Source organism: Phocoena sinus, chromosome 8 (genome assembly GCF_008692025.1).
Source record: "Phocoena sinus isolate mPhoSin1 chromosome 8, mPhoSin1.pri, whole genome shotgun sequence".
NCBI classification, from domain to species: Eukaryota; Metazoa; Chordata; class Mammalia; order Artiodactyla; family Phocoenidae; genus Phocoena; species Phocoena sinus.
In genome coordinates this window covers 59,982,592-59,998,398 of record NC_045770.1, presented here as the reverse complement: position 1 = coordinate 59,998,398, position 15,807 = coordinate 59,982,592, and the positions used below count along the sequence as shown (strand labels likewise).

The 15,807-nt window shown below is 59.3% G+C and overlaps 1 protein-coding gene across 4 annotated transcripts; it reads left to right on the top strand.

The window, feature by feature from the left end:
• Positions 1–104: 104 nt before the first annotated feature.
• On the top strand, positions 105–15,450 carry INPPL1 (inositol polyphosphate phosphatase like 1). 4 transcript variants are annotated; one of them, XR_004351133.1, is made up of 29 exons: positions 105–193; positions 1,027–1,442; positions 4,252–4,315; positions 4,404–4,554; positions 4,784–4,904; positions 5,156–5,296; positions 5,540–5,633; positions 5,741–5,830; positions 6,011–6,109; positions 6,223–6,373; positions 6,463–6,569; positions 6,908–7,010; positions 7,094–7,290; positions 7,594–7,711; positions 8,320–8,416; positions 8,720–8,858; positions 8,976–9,075; positions 9,174–9,262; positions 9,499–9,580; positions 9,712–9,801; positions 10,394–10,507; positions 10,646–10,734; positions 11,177–11,264; positions 11,357–11,466; positions 11,758–11,836; positions 11,932–12,072; positions 13,418–14,090; positions 14,343–14,476; positions 14,616–15,440. XR_004351133.1 is itself a non-coding variant. In XM_032640656.1 (29 exons), the coding sequence occupies exons 2-29, from the start codon at positions 1,246–1,248 to the stop codon at positions 14,704–14,706; spliced, it is 3,795 nt and encodes a 1,264-aa protein (XP_032496547.1). In that variant the 5' UTR covers positions 105–193; positions 1,027–1,245; the 3' UTR covers positions 14,707–15,450. The 4 variants fall into 4 exon arrangements, 3 of the variants coding, with proteins under 3 accessions (XP_032496547.1, XP_032496546.1, XP_032496548.1); XM_032640656.1 differs by having other exon boundaries at positions 11,357–11,512; positions 14,616–15,450; XM_032640655.1 differs by having other exon boundaries at positions 11,357–11,512; positions 14,598–15,440.
• Positions 15,451–15,807: the final 357 nt, after the last annotated feature.

Sequence of the window (15,807 nt, the reverse complement as noted above, 5' to 3'; positions counted from 1 at the left end):
ATCAAGGCACTGGGCCGGGCGAGGCAGCGCGCGGGTTCTACCCCCGGCTCGGCGGAGAGCCGCGGGGGCGGGGCGGCGGGCGGGGCGGAAGGCGAGGTGGGGGGGTGCGGCGGCAGAGGATGGCCATCTTAAGTGGCCGCTGAGAGTACAGGGCTGCTTCCCCGGGGAAGGGGGCATCGGAGCAGCCCAGGAGGTGGGGGTCTGAGTACGGCGGCCGGGGCTCTGGGGAGAGGTCGGGAGCCCGGGGATTTGAGGGAACTTTCTTCTAGATGGGCAAGGAAAGGCCTGACCTCGGGCTGCTGAACCCCTCAAGGCCGGGGCCTGCGGGTATGGGGGATGGTGCCAGGGAACTTGGCCGAGAGGGGGGAAGGGCTCTGCCGGGGCTGAGAGGGGCTGCCAGGGACGGTGCATGGGGATTCGAGGACACTGGACCTCCTCTGGGGGTTTGTGGGGGATCCCCCACGCGGGATTGGGACCCAGTGGAGTTTGGGGGTTCAGGTCTAAGTAGGGGCTGGATTTCACGGGAGTTGGGGATGATGGGGAGAGAGACGGCAGGAGGTTGGTTCATCATGGGATCCTTCGGGGATTTTGGTAACTCGATCCTACGAGTGTCTAGGGGCGCCGAATGGAAAGGATTTGGGGGTGGAATCAGACGTTTATGGGAGTTGGGGGTCATATAATTGTGAGTATTGAAAGGAGGGGGAGGGGATCGGGAATCCCAAAGTGTCGGGGCGCAGGATGGGTTGACTTGGGCTTGGAGGCGGGCGTTAGGAGCTGGATCTTCTCCGGGTGGTGATGGCTGGGCAGGATCATTGTGGGGTTTGGGAGGCCGGCCTCCCCTGGGGTTTGGGGGGTCCCGGCTCCTGCGGGAATGCAGAGGGCAGCTTCCCCGCGGGGAAGAGGGTGAGGGCAGGGGCGGGACGGGCCTTGGGCCGAGCGGTGGGGGTGGGGGCCGGCCGCCCGGCACTGCGCTCCGCTCCTGCCCCTCCCCCGCCGCCTCTGAACAAACTTTTCTTTCTCTTCAAGTTGAGGCCGGCGCTGCTGGCGGCGGCGGCTGCGCGGCAAACCCGGGCGGCAAGCGCGGCGGAGCACGGAGCCCCGATCCCCGGCTCGGTCCCGCCAGCGGATCATCAGGCTCGGTCCCCAGCCCCGGTACCCGGGCCCGGTCCCAGCGTCAGCGCCGAGCGTCCCAGGGCGGATGGCGCGGGGCGGTGGGCGCGGGCGGCGCTGAACCCTGCGCTGGCCATGGCCTCGGCGTGCGGGGCGCCGGGCCCAGGGGGCGCCGGGCCTGGGGCCGCTCTGGGCAGCCCGGCCCCCGCCTGGTACCACCGCGACCTGAGCCGCGCCGCCGCCGAGGAGCTGCTGGCCCGGGCAGGCCGCGATGGCAGCTTCCTGGTCCGAGACAGCGAGAGCGTGGCGGGAGCCTTCGCGCTCTGCGTCCTGTGAGTGGGGCCGAGGCTCCCGGCGGGCGGGGGCACGGCCCGGGCTTCGTTGAGTGCTGTGGGGAGGGCCCGGGACAGTGGGACGCCTGCGCCCGCCACAGTGGGGGCCTTGGCTTTCTGCTGGGCCTGAGGAAGGATGCCGGGAGCACTTCCTTCCTGCTGTGTGTCTGGGGGCACTTGCTGCGGCACTGAGGGCAGAGTATGCGGGGTCCTGCGGCCCAGGGTCGCTGTAATTGGGGAAAGTGTAGGGAGTCTCTGGCAGACCCCCTCAGGCATCCTCCAGGCAGGGGTGAGGATGTGCATCCCACGGTTGTGTGCACTTCTGTTTATGTAGGGATTGGGTGTCTGAGTGGGAGTTGGGGCCAGAGGAACTAATGGGGTGTGTGGGGATGCCCAGCAGCTTCCTTAGGGGGCTTTTCTGTGCCCCGGGACTGAGGCTGGGGCCTGCCTGGGTATGTATGACTGCGGCTGGGGACAGGGTGGTGTTGAGCAGGGGAGTGAGGCAGTATGGCTCCATGTCATTATTTCATGAATCAGTGAGTGAGCATGTGTGCCCTGGCTCTGGGACCCTGCTGCCCTAGCCCTGAGCTATGGGTGCTGAGCGTGGGGCTAGACTTGGCAGCTCTCTGAGTGGGCCTGGTTTTGTGCTTGTACCCATCTGCCATGCATGGCCGTGGTGTTGGGTGAGTTTGCACTTTCAGTTTTGGAGTCTTCTTCCTGAGCTGCCCCCCTGAGCCCCAGAATCTGACATTGGGTGGGCTCCTGTAGGCCTCTGGAGTGGAGGTGGTGAGTGGGAAGTGGTGGGGCTGCTTTGTTTAGACCTAGTTATGTTCCTCCTCAGGCCCGTGAGCCCTCCCAAGTCCCTATCCCTGTGTCTCTTTCCCTTCCGTTCTCCTCACATCTTTAGGCGTACACTGGCCTAGGCCAGTGGTTCTCAATTGGGGTTGATTTTACCCCTCAGGGGACGTTTGGCAATGTCTGGAGACATTTTTGGTTGTCACAACTGGGATCGTACTATTGGCTCCTAGTGGGTAGAAGCCAGGGTTGCTGCTAAACCATCCGACAATGCACAGTACTGTCCCTCACCACAAAGAATTATGTAGTCCAAAATGTCAGTGGTGCTGAGGGTTGAACAACCCTGGTCTAGGCAGTGGACCTGAAGAGGAAGGGGTCCCTTAAGTTTCAGCTTATGTCCCATATCTGAGGCCCAATAGGGGACTGAAGAGAGACAGCCTAGGCAGATGAATAACCTAGAGTCCTGCATGCCAACCCTCTCTGAGGCGTACCCCCTAATTAGGGAGGGGAGGGAGGCAGGTGCTAGGTCAGCTGTTGAGTGGGAGGGGGACAGCTGGGCCTGTGTCTGGATGGGAACATTATTGTCCCAGGAGGGAAAAGTCCTGTCTCCATTGCCAGGGGAGGGGATGGGTGGGGTGAGGGGCTGTCTGTGTGTGAGGGCTTCAGCTTTACCGGCTGACTCTGGTTACTCCCTGCATCTCAGGAACCTGGGAGTGGGTGATCAGAAACATACTTGCTTACCTGTATATGCCACCCACGCATACAGGGGAAACATTCAGGACACAGCCCTGCCCCAGCAAGCGCAGTCAATCAGCCAGCAGGCCAGGATACAGGTCCTGGCCTCCATCCTGACTTTAAATGCCAGCTCTGCCTTTTACTTACCTTTTACTTGCTCTGTGACCTTAGGCAAATCACTTTTCTTCCTTGCGCCTCAGTTTCCTCTTCTGGAGAAGAAGGATAATAATAATATCTGCCTTAAAACGTGAGGATTAAATGAGATCACGTCTGTAGGACGTTGAGTACCTGACTTGTCACAGAGACAGGACTCAGTTAATGGAATGCTATTACTCTTACAAACACAGACCCACAGTCCAAAAACCAACACACCCAGTCACACACAGATAGCCACACAGTTTGTGCCCAGTGGTCAGGAGAGCCCCTGGATGGGGCTTACCTGAGGGGAGAGGATGGCCCTGTGGCTAGGGTGTAGAGTCTCCTCAAATAGGCATTTGGTCCTCTCTAGTAATACCCACCTCCAACACACACGGCCTAGGTGACCCCCTTTGCAAGCCTGCCCTGAGGTGCGGCTGCAGAGGGATCCTCCACCCCCATTGAGTGCAGCCTGTACCATCCAGGCCAGGCTCAGCTGTCACCTGCTCAGCTGTTGCTACCATCTGTCAGCACCCCTCTTGCCCCTCCTTAGCTTGGGGCTCCTAGAGGCCCACCTCTCCCATAGAGGGCCCCCATGGGTCATCCCAATTTCCTGGTGTCTGGGGAAGGGGGGAGAAAGCCCTAGAATGATATCCTCACACCCCTCCAGCAAAACTACTCCAGACACACCTGACTCCAGCAGAGCCAGACACCAGTGTAAACACAGGCAGCAGGCACACGTGTGATAGCACGTCACCCATGCATGCAGACGGGTTACCCAGGCCTCTGAGGACTCTTACTCTGGCGGGGGGCCCAGACTGGTACCAAAGCCCAGAGGGTCTGTTTAGACAGCTGTGGAGGCCACAAAAGAGCTGCCTGATGCTTCTGGGGCTCTACAGTGGGTGTGGAGTGTATGTAGGCCTGGGGTGGGGGTGGGTGGGTCTGGGCATTCCTGTTCTGCTTGGCACTAGCAGGATAGAGGGGCCTGGCCCCACCATTAACCCTGTGCAGCCTGGGCAAACAGCTTTAAGGAAACCTAGACGAGGGGCCTGGGGGCTGAGCCCGCTGGTAGGAGGAAACGGGGTCTTGGGATTTAGACCCCAGCCTGGGGGTGACAGATTCTGATCCCCTGCTCTACTGTCAGGTATCAGAAGCATGTGCACACATATCGAATTCTCCCTGATGGAGAAGATTTCCTGGCCGTGCAGGTAGGAGCTTAGACCCTGACCCCTGACCTTGATTCCAGCCTAAGGTTTGGGACCAGCTGATTGACGCTTCTCCCACTCTTGCCTGCAGACCTCGCAGGGTGTGCCTGTGCGCCGCTTCCAGACCCTGGGGGAGCTCATCGGCCTGTACGCCCAGCCCAACCAGGGCCTGGTGTGTGCCCTGCTTCTGCCTGTGGAGCGGGAGCGAGAGCCAGACCTGCCGGATGACCGCGATGCCTCAGGTGCTGCCCGGGTGCGATGTACGAATGCCTTCCCTGCCCCCATCCCCGGCCATTACCTGCGACTTCCCAACCCATCTTCTCAGCCTGACTCCCCTGAAGCCCGCTGCCACTCTCCATGGTGCCTGGGCCCTTTACCCCTTTCCACGCAAGTCTCTGACAGCCATCGTGTCCCCCGTACTTCACTGAGGGCAGGGGGCTCACACCACTGCCCACTGGCCCCTGTCCACAGATGGGGAGGATGAGAAGCCCCCACTGCCCCCGCGCTCTGGCTCTACCAGCATTTCTGCCCCCCTCGGGCCCAGCAGCCTCTTGCCAGCCCCTGAGACCCCCACGACTCCGGCTGCTGAGAGGTGAGAGCCCAGCCCCCTCCTGAGCAGGAAGTCCCTTTCTTCTCTGCTGAGAACTGTGTCCTCACCGAAGGTGGGAAGACCTTTAAGCCCCCAGCCCGCCCCAGGGACCCCCACCCTGTCTCAGCCCCAGAGGCAGACACCCTGGCCTGTCGTACTATGACTGCCACCTGTACCGTCTCCTTTAGGAATGGGGTGGGGTTGCTGGGACAGGGTCAGCGGGGCCTCCACTGACTTCTTAACCCCTCCTGAAGTGCTCCCAATGGGCTGAGCACTGTCTCGCACGAGTACCTGAAGGGTAGCTACGGGCTGGATCTGGAGGCTGTGCGGGGTGGAGCCAGCAACCTGCCGCACCTCACCCGCACCCTTGCCACCTCATGCCGGAGGCTGCACAGGTACCTGGGACATCCAGCTCCACGCGCTGCACCCTTACCTCTCACCTGTCCTCTCCTGCTGCCTTGCTACACAACTGCCCTGACCTTTGACCTCTGGCCCTGAACCAGGAACCAGCTATTGCCTCCTGACTTTTCCTCGCCTGAACCCTTGTATCCTCTCGGTGGTGGCTGAAGCTACACACTCAGCCCCTCTTCCCTATACTTGGGTCGGGGTGGGGAGTTCTGACCTGATGTTTCCCATAGTGAGGTGGACAAGGTCCTGTCGGGCCTGGAGATCCTGTCCAAGGTGTTTGACCAGCAGAGCTCGCCCATGGTGACCCGCCTTTTGCAGCAGCAGGTGGGATTGTGGAGAGACCTCTGGGGAGTGGGTTCATGTTCTGGCGCTGAGTGGGGTGCCTCCTGCTTGGTGGCCTCACGGACGAGCCTCATTCTTTCTCCCTGCAGAACCCACCACAGACTGGGGAGCAGGAACTAGAGAGCCTGGTGCTAAAGCTGTCAGTGCTAAAGGACTTCCTGTCAGGCATCCAGAAGAAGGTACCCCGACCCCTGACCTCTGATCCCTGACCCACTCACCGGTCCCTGGCCACTTGCGTTGCTCTAACTGATCTGAACCCTGAATCTGTAGTTTAGCACTGAGCCCCACATCAGCCGTGTCCCTCCCCGCCCCAGCCCTCAGCAAGGCTCCTAACCTTGCCCTGTCCTTGCCCCCTCCAGGCCCTGAAGGCCCTACAGGACATGAGTTCCACAGCACCCCCGACCCCGCTGCAGCCATCCACACGTAAGACCAAGACCATCCCCGTGCAGGCCTTTGAGGTACATGGTGGGGGGCGGGGGGGAACCTCACAGGGCAAAGAGTGGGTGGAGGTGAAGGGGGTGCTGCCTGCCCCCAGGTCTTTTCAGCAGCCCCTCCACCTCCTGGCCTGTAGGTGAAGCTGGATGTGACCCTGGGTGACCTGACCAAGACTGGGAAGTCACAGAAGTTCACGCTGAGTGTGGACGTGGAGGGTGGGCGGCTGGTGCTACTGCGTAGACAGCGGGACTCACAGGAGGACTGGACGACCTTCACGCATGACCGCAGTGAGCCAGGGCCCACCCTGGGATGGGGGGTGGGGTGGGCCCCTGGGCCTCAGGGCACAGGCTGGTGTGACCCATCCTCCATCCCCTAGTCCGCCAGCTCATTAAGTCCCAGCGGGTCCAGAACAAGTTGGGCGTCGTGTTTGAGAAAGAGAAGGACCGGACACAGCGCAAGGACTTCATCTTTGTCAGCGCCCGGGTGAGCAGCGGGTGGGCCAGGCCACTGGGGGCTGCAGGAGTCCCTACTGGATGGGAAGAGAGGGAACACATGATGTAGGCATGCCATCCCTCGTGGTGGGGGCAGTTCTGACGGAGCAGAGAGTGTGTATACTGAGAGTGGGCAGCCTGAGGGTGGATTCAAATATTCATTCAGTGAACGTTTACTGAGTACCTGTTGTATGCTTGAGGAGTGGGTGTATGGTGGTGAGCCAGAGAGGTATGTCCGTCTCCTCCTGGACCTGCCACCTAGCAGGGTGTCCCCGTGGAAGGGGGTTTCCTGGCCACCCACCTGCCCCTGACTGGCTGCTGTCCCCCCAGAAGCGGGAGGCCTTCTGCCAGCTGCTGCAGCTCATGAAGAATAAGCACTCCAAGCAGGACGAGCCCGACATGATCTCCGTCTTCATAGGCACCTGGAACATGGGTCAGGCCCGTGCGGGGGCTGGGGTGGGAGAGAGGAAGGGCCCCATGCAGGGGCCTGACCACCTGCATCCACTCGCCCTCCAGGAAGTGTGCCACCTCCAAAAACTGTGACATCTTGGTTCACATCGAAGGGTCTGGGGAAGACCCTGGATGAGGTCACGGTGACCATACCCCATGACATCTATGTTTTTGGGACCCAGGAGAACTCGGTGGGCGACCGCGAGTGGCTGGACCTGCTCCGCGGGAGCCTCAAGGAGCTCACAGATCTGGATTACCGCCCGGTGAGGGTCATCCTCTTGTCCAGCCCGCCTCCTCACACACTGCCCCCAACTATCCTGCTTGACCTCACGCACGACCCTGGAGAGCTCTCCCTCTGGTCCCTGGGCATATCCTTTAGGAAGTTTAACTGGAGTCCTTTATGCTATGGGAAGGGCTTTTTCTCTCTGGTCCCTCAGGAAAAAGGGGTGGCAGCCCTTCCTATTTTGTGACTTCCAGAACAGTCTGTAGTATGGGCTGGGCGGGGTGGGGGAGATGTGGACAGTGGCCCAGCTCGGGGCAGGGGTGACCCCGCACCCCTTCCCCAGATTGCCATGCAGTCACTGTGGAACATCAAGGTGGCTGTGCTGGTCAAGCCAGAGCATGAGAACCGCATCAGCCACGTCAGTACATCCAGTGTGAAGACTGGCATCGCCAATACCCTGGGTGAGTAGGGAGGGTGGGGTCCCTCTGTCCACGCTTCTTGCTTCCTCTCCAGCCCAGGGTCCAGGGTCTCCCCCTTTTGGGTAGTCTCAGCTTTCCCATCTATAGAACTCTTTGAACTTTGCAAAGCATGTTCGTATTCTAAATCTCTTCCAGCCCCACCAGGAAGGCAGGGCCAGGATAATTACCTCCATTTCTTAGATGATAAAACTCAGGCCCAGAGTGGTCAAGTGAGCTGTCCAAGGTCACACAGCTAGTACGTGGTAGAGCCCAGCATCTGGCATAGTGCCCAGGTCTCCCTATTTGCAGTCCAGTGGTCCCTCAGGATAGATTCTGCTCAGAAGCTGCAGGTTCTTGCAGCTTCACCATTGGGGTCCCCTGTGATCTCCAGGGGCTCTCTGTTCACACATGCCGACAGACCCAGGCCATCCAGATGGGGCTGCATGTGCCCCGTGTGGACCCCCGGGAAGGCGTGGGTGTGTGTGCAGGGGCCTGCCTGCCTCATGGTATGTGGGGAAGTTGGGAGGATCTTCCCACTGCTACTTAGACAGGCAGAGGGGAGTCGAGAGCCCACTGGGGGTGACTCAGGCCTTCTTCTGTTGCCCTGACAGGAAACAAGGGGGCCGTGGGTGTCTCCTTCATGTTCAATGGCACCTCGTTTGGCTTTGTGAATTGCCACCTCACCTCGGGAAATGAGAAGACTGCCCGGTGAGGGGGCACTTTCTCAACTGTCTCTTTAGCCTCATCCTCTCTTTGCCAAAGACCTATTCCCTCTCCCATATCCTAGTCTACAGTACATCCTACATCCCTGTCCCCCAAGGCCCCCTTCTTCCTTACCTCAACTCAGGACCCCTCTGTCTCTCCCTGACTTTGACCTTGTCCCCAGTTCCTTCCTCTGTCCCCAGGGATCCTGATCCCTGGCCCATCCCTGACCCCAGCCAGAGATGTCTTACCTTCATGCCTGTCCCTGACACCTGACCCTGGAGGCCTCCCCCCACCCCCCCACTGTAGACGGAACCAGAACTACCTGGACATCCTGCGGCTGCTCTCGCTGGGTGACCGGCAGCTCAGTGCCTTTGACATCTCTCTGCGTTTCACTCACCTCTTCTGGTTCGGGGACCTCAACTACCGCCTTGACATGGATATACAGGTGTGAGCAGGGCCCAGCAGGTGGCTGGTAGGGAGGCTGGGCTGGGGGCCAGGTGGGCTCTCACCTCTGGCTTTGGCTCAAGGGGGAAAGTCTCCAGCCTTTGTGTCCCCACCCCAGGAGATCCTGAACTACATCAGCAGGAAGGAGTTTGAGCCCCTGCTCAGGGTGGACCAGCTCAACCTGGAGCGGGAAAAGCACAAGGTTTTTCTTCGATTCAGTGAGTGGGCCCGGCAGGGGGTCCCTGAGGGCCAGGATCCTTGTGGTATCCCTGGGTCTTCCGGGCCCTGACTCCTCCATCCCCCCCGCCTTCCCTAGGTGAGGAGGAGATCTCCTTCCCACCCACCTACCGCTATGAGCGGGGTTCCCGTGACACATACGCCTGGCACAAGCAGAAGCCAACTGGGGTGAGTGAAGAGAAGGAGCTGGACCTGGGGAGACCCCCCAGGGCTGCAGTGAATCAAGAGTGTGTGTGGGGTCAAGGGTCCAGGCCTCTGCACTTACCGCTCCAGCTTCTGTGCCCCTTTTGGGGCCGCTGGGGTGCTCCTGCATGTTGTGAGGATCCAAGGAAGGAGGTGGGCGCTGGGGCCACTGTGGTGGGGCCCCAGCTGACCTCTGACCATGCTGCCATCCCCTGCCCCAGGTCCGGACCAACGTGCCTTCATGGTGTGACCGGATTCTCTGGAAGTCCTATCCCGAGACCCACATCATCTGCAATTCCTATGGTCAGAGCCTCCCAGACAGGGTGATGGGTGATCCTGGGTGGTCACTGACCCAACTCTGCCTCAGCTTTGGGAAGTGCCAGCAGAGAATAAGGAGATTTCCCCTGAGCCCTCATTCCTACTCCCCTCCCCAGGTTGCACAGATGACATCGTCACCAGCGACCACTCCCCCGTGTTTGGGACATTTGAGGTTGGAGTTACCTCTCAGTTCATCTCCAAGAAAGGTGGCTATTCTGGATGTGCTTGTGGGTGTGGCGTCCATCTGGGTGGCTGCAGGTGCTAGCCTGGGGATGTGCATAGCTTTGAATACATCTAAATGTGTGTGTGTGTGTGTGTGTGTGTGTGTGTGTGTGTGTGTGTGTGTGTGTATGTGTTTGGGTGTTTACATGTACGTGTAGGAATGTTTCTGAATATGTGATGTGTGAGGGTGTCTGTGTTGCCTGGGTCATCACAGGAGGTACATGCCCAAGAGCGTGTGAACGTAAACATGTACGTGTGTCTATCTGCCTGGGGCCACTTAAGTACCCGAGTGTGCCTGGTGGTGTGGTGGGTTGTCGGCGGGCATATCCTGCAGGCATTCTGGTCCCTGGTCCTCTCTCAGATAGTCTCTCATCTTGGGTTGTCTGTTTGTCCCAGTCCCAGGTCTGGGCTTTGGGGTCTCGCTACTGGTTGCTTGGGACGGAGGAGGCCCCTCCTGGCCTTCCCTCCTGCTCTGCCAGGGCTGCTGATTCCCTGTCCCAGCACTCAGTCTCTCTGTCCCATTCCTTCTGCCACCCTCTCAGCCCTCCTGTCTATATTCCTCCCTTTGCCCCTCAGGGCTCTCAAAGACCTCAGACCAGGCCTACATCGAGTTTGAGAGCATCGAGGCCATTGTGAAGACGGCCAGCCGCACCAAGTTCTTCATTGAGTTCTACTCCACCTGCCTGGAGGGTCAGAGGCGGGGCCCAGGGCTGGGTGTGGGCCACAGGGTATGGGAGGCCCGAGGTGCCCAGAGTGGTCAGCCCTCTAGTTAGAGAGAAGGGAAGCTGAGAGGTGGCGCTCAGTTGGGTGTCCCCCACCCCCACCCAGAGTACAAGAAGAGCTTCGAAAATGATGCCCAGAGCAGTGACAACATCAACTTCCTCAAGGTGCAGTGGTCCTCACGCCAGCTGCCCACGGTGAGGCTTGTGGGTGAGGACACAGAGAGGGAGGTGCAGCAGAGCGCCACCTGGAGCCTGCCTGGGAGGGCGGGCAGACCGGCAGCACAGGCTTGTTTGTGGGGTGGGCGTGAGTGAAGATGAGGGCACGTGCTCTGTTTAGGGGAGTGGGGGGAGCCAAGTTGTAGCTGGTTCATTCATTCATTCAATGAATAGCTCTTGAGCCTTTGCTAAACATCAGGTCCTGTGTTGGTCATTGCTGATGCAGAAAATTAATTAATTACAGGGCTGTTAAGTGCTCTGAGAGGCCCATGCAGGACTGTGTCTTCTACCTTATGGATTAGGATCTTTCCTAAGAGTGGACGGGAGTGAGCATGGACGAGCTTGAGGGTGGGGTGAGTGGCGGTGTGGCAGGAGGGGGTGGGTGGGCCTTTGTTCCTCACTGGGCCTCTCTGCGCCCCAGCTCAAGCCCATTCTGGCTGACATCGAGTACCTGCAGGACCAGCACCTCCTGCTCACAGTCAAGTCCATGGACGGCTATGAATCCTATGGTGAGGGTCGAGGGGGGCCAAGGGGCACAGAAAGCCGGGCAGGGCCCTAGAAAGGCTTGGCAGTCTGCTGGTCTGCTCCATCTGCCCTTCAGGGGAGTGCGTGGTGGCGCTCAAGTCCATGATTGGCAGCACGGCCCAGCAGTTCCTGACCTTCCTGTCCCACCGCGGCGAGGAGACAGGCAACATCCGTGGCTCCATGAAGGTGCGGGTGCCCACAGAGCGCCTGGGCACCCGTGAGCGACTCTATGGTGGGGGCCCCATTGGGAGGGGTGTGGGGCATAAGACGGGGTGGTGTGGACGGGTCTAGGAGGGGAGGACCAGGGCTGCAGGGAGGGCATGTTGGAATCCCTGGAACATTTGGCAGTCCTGCAGCCACGTCTGGGGGTGGGCCTGCCCTAAGGAGTAGCTGGGAAGGGGCTAGCAGCCCACTGGGGTGTCTGTGGGATGCAGGACCCCAAGTCTCCTCTGAGTCTCCTTTCCCTTCCTCCCCCAGAGTGGATCAGCATTGATAAGGATGAGGCAGGAGCAAAGAGCAAAGCCCCCTCTGTGTCCCGAGGCAGCCAGGAGCCCAGGTGAGTTGAGGCTGTGTGGTGTGCTACGTGAGGGGTGCCCGGGGGCTCTTGGTCAGCCCCTACTTCACCTCTCCTCCCCTGTGCACCCCTGGCAGGTCAGGGAGCCGCAAGCCAGCCTCCGGAGAGGCCTCCTGTCCACTCTCCAAGTTATTTGAAGAACCAGAGAAACCACCACCAACTGGGAGGCCCCCAGCCCCACCTCGAGCTGCTCCCCGGGAGGAGCCCTTGACCCCCAGGTGAGAGAAGGAAACTGTCACCCCCTGACTTTATCCATCACTGTGCGTGGCTCTCAGGGCCAGCTTGGGGATCACCTGCTGCTTGGCTGCTCTGCTGCCGCATGGCCGGAGGTGCCAGGGCCCTATGCTCATGGCCACTGGCCAGCCAGGCCTCCTGAAGGTGTGGCTCTCTGGTCAAAGGGAGCACAGTCAGCCTTTCCTCTCAATCCTGCCTTAAAAAATAGAATTAGAAATTGTTTCTGCAACAGCTCCCTCTGTGTAAACACTTAACCTGAGCCTTCTGTTTGGGGATAGGCCTTCGTCTCAGCACGGATTTCCCTAGGGGTGTTCTATGGACCACTGTCCTACAAGATGCCCCCGCTGGTAACTGGTTTGTTGTCAAATGAGTTTGGGAAATGGTTGTTGCTAGATTCTTTTCTTAGGTATTCCCAGTGCACAATAGTATCAGCAAAAGCTCTGAGCATGTGGACAGGAAGGAAATCCTTTTTCAACTCTGTTGAATATAGTTTCCCAAACTTAATGGGCCAGGAAACTTTTCCATGCAATAACTATTAATATCCTGGGGCACTACAGTTGACCCTTGAACATGGCAGGGGTTAGGGGTGTATAACTTAGAGTCATCCCTCTGTATCCCCAGTTCTTCCATATCTGCAGTTCCACATCCACGGGTTCAACCATTGTGGCTTGTAGATCATGTAGTGCTGCAGTACTGAAAAAAATCTGCATATGAGTGGACCTGTGCAGTTCAAGCCCGTGTTGTTCAGTGGTCAACTGTAGTATTCTGTGGATCATACTCTGGGAAAGTGAGGCTTGCTTTTTAATTATATGCAATTGTTACTTGAACGTAAATAAAAACTGCTGGTGTGTTTTCAGTCATCTTCAGCTGTTATCAGTCACCTTGGTTTTATCTCTAGGCTTGAGTAAAACTAACCTGAATCCCTGAGTAAAATTCCCCAGTAGATCGGCCTCAGGTGCCTCCAGAGGCTTTCCGAATCTGGCTGGTCATTCTCATTAAAGGCTTTTATTGTCCTTCCTTCTGGCCTCTGTTTTCACCCATTTATGCTCAGCTTTCACCGTTACAAAATCAAAAAAGATTGCAGAATCTTAGCGAGTAAGGCAAGGAAGTTTAGGGGTTATCCATTCAACTCCCCTGTCTCCCCAGTTTTAGAGATGAGGACCCCAAGGGACAGAGAGGGAAAGTGATGTGCTCAAGGTCACGTGCAAGTCTAGGACCAGGGGCTTACGTCTCCTGACTCGCAGTCCAGTTCTCCTTCCACTGCACCCACCCACCGCCTTCCCTTTGGGTTGCTGGGTCCTGATTTAGTTATTCTGCTCCCAAACCCAGGTTGAAGCCAGAGGGCGCTCCAGAGCTGGAAGGGGTGGTGGCGCCCTCACCTAAGAACAGCTTCAATAACCCTGCTTACTACGTCCTTGAAGGGGTCCCACACCAGCTGCTGCCCCCGGAGCCACCCTCGCCTGCCAGGGCCCCTGTCCCACCTGCCACCAAGAACAAAGTGGCCATCACAGTGCCTGCTCCGCAGCTTGGGCGCCACCGGCCTCCCCGTGTGGGAGAGGGAAGCTCATCAGATGAAGAGTCTGGGGGCACACTACCCCCTCCAGACTTTCCACCCCCACCTCTGCCGGATTCGGCCATCTTCCTGCCCCCCAGCCTGGATCCTTTGCCAGGGCCAGTGATCCGGGGCCGCAGTGCGGGTGAGGCCCGTGGCCCACCACCTCCCAAGGCCCATCCAAGACCCCCACTGCCCCCAGGCCCCTCACCCACCAGCACTTTCCTGGGGGAGGCAGCCAGTGGGGATGACCGCTCCTGCTCAGTGCTGCAGATGGCCAAGACACTGAGTGAGGTGGACTACGCTCCTGCTGGGCCTGGCCGCTCCGTGCTCCTGCCAGGACCCCTGGAGCTGCAGCCGCCCCGGGGACTGCCCTCGGACTATGGCCGGCCTCTCAGCTTCCCTCCACCTCGCATCCGAGAGAGCATTCAGGAGGACCTGGCAGAAGAGGTATGTGCACCAGGGGTGGCTGTCGGTGTGTGCTTGCCCATGGGTCGTGGTATACTTTTACTTCATTCAGCACTCAGTGGTGTTGCCTCTGCCCTGAGCTGGGCACTGGGGAGGAGTTGGAGGTCATATGAATCAGCCCCGCTCCTGGCCTCTCTCCCCACCCCAGAGCACGCGGTAGAATGTGGCTGTGTGCAGCTCCTTCAGTGTGTGAGGCACCCTCAGTGCTCTCTCTGACGTGCCCTATTCCCTCAGGCTCCGTGCCCGCAGGTCGGGCGGTCTGGTGGCCTGGGCGAGGCAGGCATGGGAGCCTGGCTGCGGGCCATCGGCTTGGAGCGCTATGAGGAGGGCCTGGTGCACAATGGCTGGGACGACCTGGAGTTTCTCAGGTGGGGGCGGGGCTGGAGGTGGACGGGGGGTGGGGGTGGGGGTGGGGGTGGGAGGGTGGGGGTGGGGCTGGCCTCGTGGGCGGAGCTACGGGCTCTCCGGACCACCTCGCCCTTCTCCCAGCGTCTTTTACCCGTACAGCGACATCACCGAAGAAGATCTGGAGGAAGCTGGGGTGCAGGACCCGGCTCACAAGCGCCTCCTTCTGGACACCCTGCAGCTCAGCAAGTGATCGCGGTGGCACTGCGAAGCTAAGAACTGAGCGCCTCAACCTGCCCTTGAAGGCCCAGCCAGAGCTCCGGAGTTGAAAAGTTACGAGCGGGCGGGGCAGTACTTCTCTGCCTATTTATTGGGGATCTGCGTTCCCTACTGCCCAATCATTTGGAATGCCCTAGTTAGGACATCCTGCCCCTCACCTTTTAGAGTCAGGGCCCGGGAGGTCAGTTGCCGTGGTTACCGAGGATCTTGGTTATTCTGGTGCTGTCCTCCCTTCCTGGACCCCTTCTCCAGCCCCAGGGAGGCCATGGGGTCCATATGGGTACGTCGTGGGCCCCCACTCTCACCGTTGTTCCTGCTGCCCTCCACCTGGCCTGAACCACAGGTGGAGGGGCTCAGCTAGGACCTCTCCCAACCCCCATTCTGGGGGGGTGTCCGTCCGGAAATGAAGGAATAGCCCAAGAACTGGGCTAGGGTTTATTTAAGCTTTTCTGTATGGGCTTAGGGAGGGTGGGCACTTTAATGTTATGGGGGCCGGTTTAGGTGGGGGGGAATAATTTTGGCCATAAAGCGCCAGTTTGCTTAGATTTGTCTTCTGGTCTGTACCGCCCTGCCCTGGGGCTGTGTGGCAGCTCAGGGTTCCTCGCTGGTCACAAGGGGAACCGGTCTCTTGCAGGTAGCCTGTCCCCATCGTGGGTACTCAGAAGGGTTGCCGGTGTGCTGTCTTCAATAAATTAAGTTTTATTTGGATTGAGCAAAACTCACCTCAATAAATTACAGGTTTTTCAAAGGAAAAGAGCAGCAACAGCAACAACGACAAAAAAACAGGAACGAGGAAGCCCCTCTGTCCCGTTGCCCTGGCATCTCCTCCACTCATTTAACGGGCCTGCCCTCTGTGCCAGACCGGCTGGGGATGGGAAGGGACGCATGAGGGTGAAATTGGTGGTGGGACCTTTCAGGCCACTCGTTATCCCAATGACGACCAGCCTTTGCACGGGTGGGGTCAGTGTGGGTGGGCCCAAGGGCTGGAGCAGCAGACTGCTCTCCAAGCTGAGTGACCCAGCCAGCTGCAGGGGCAGGGGAGGAAGCCGGGCTGTCCCCGTTTGAGGAGTCACCT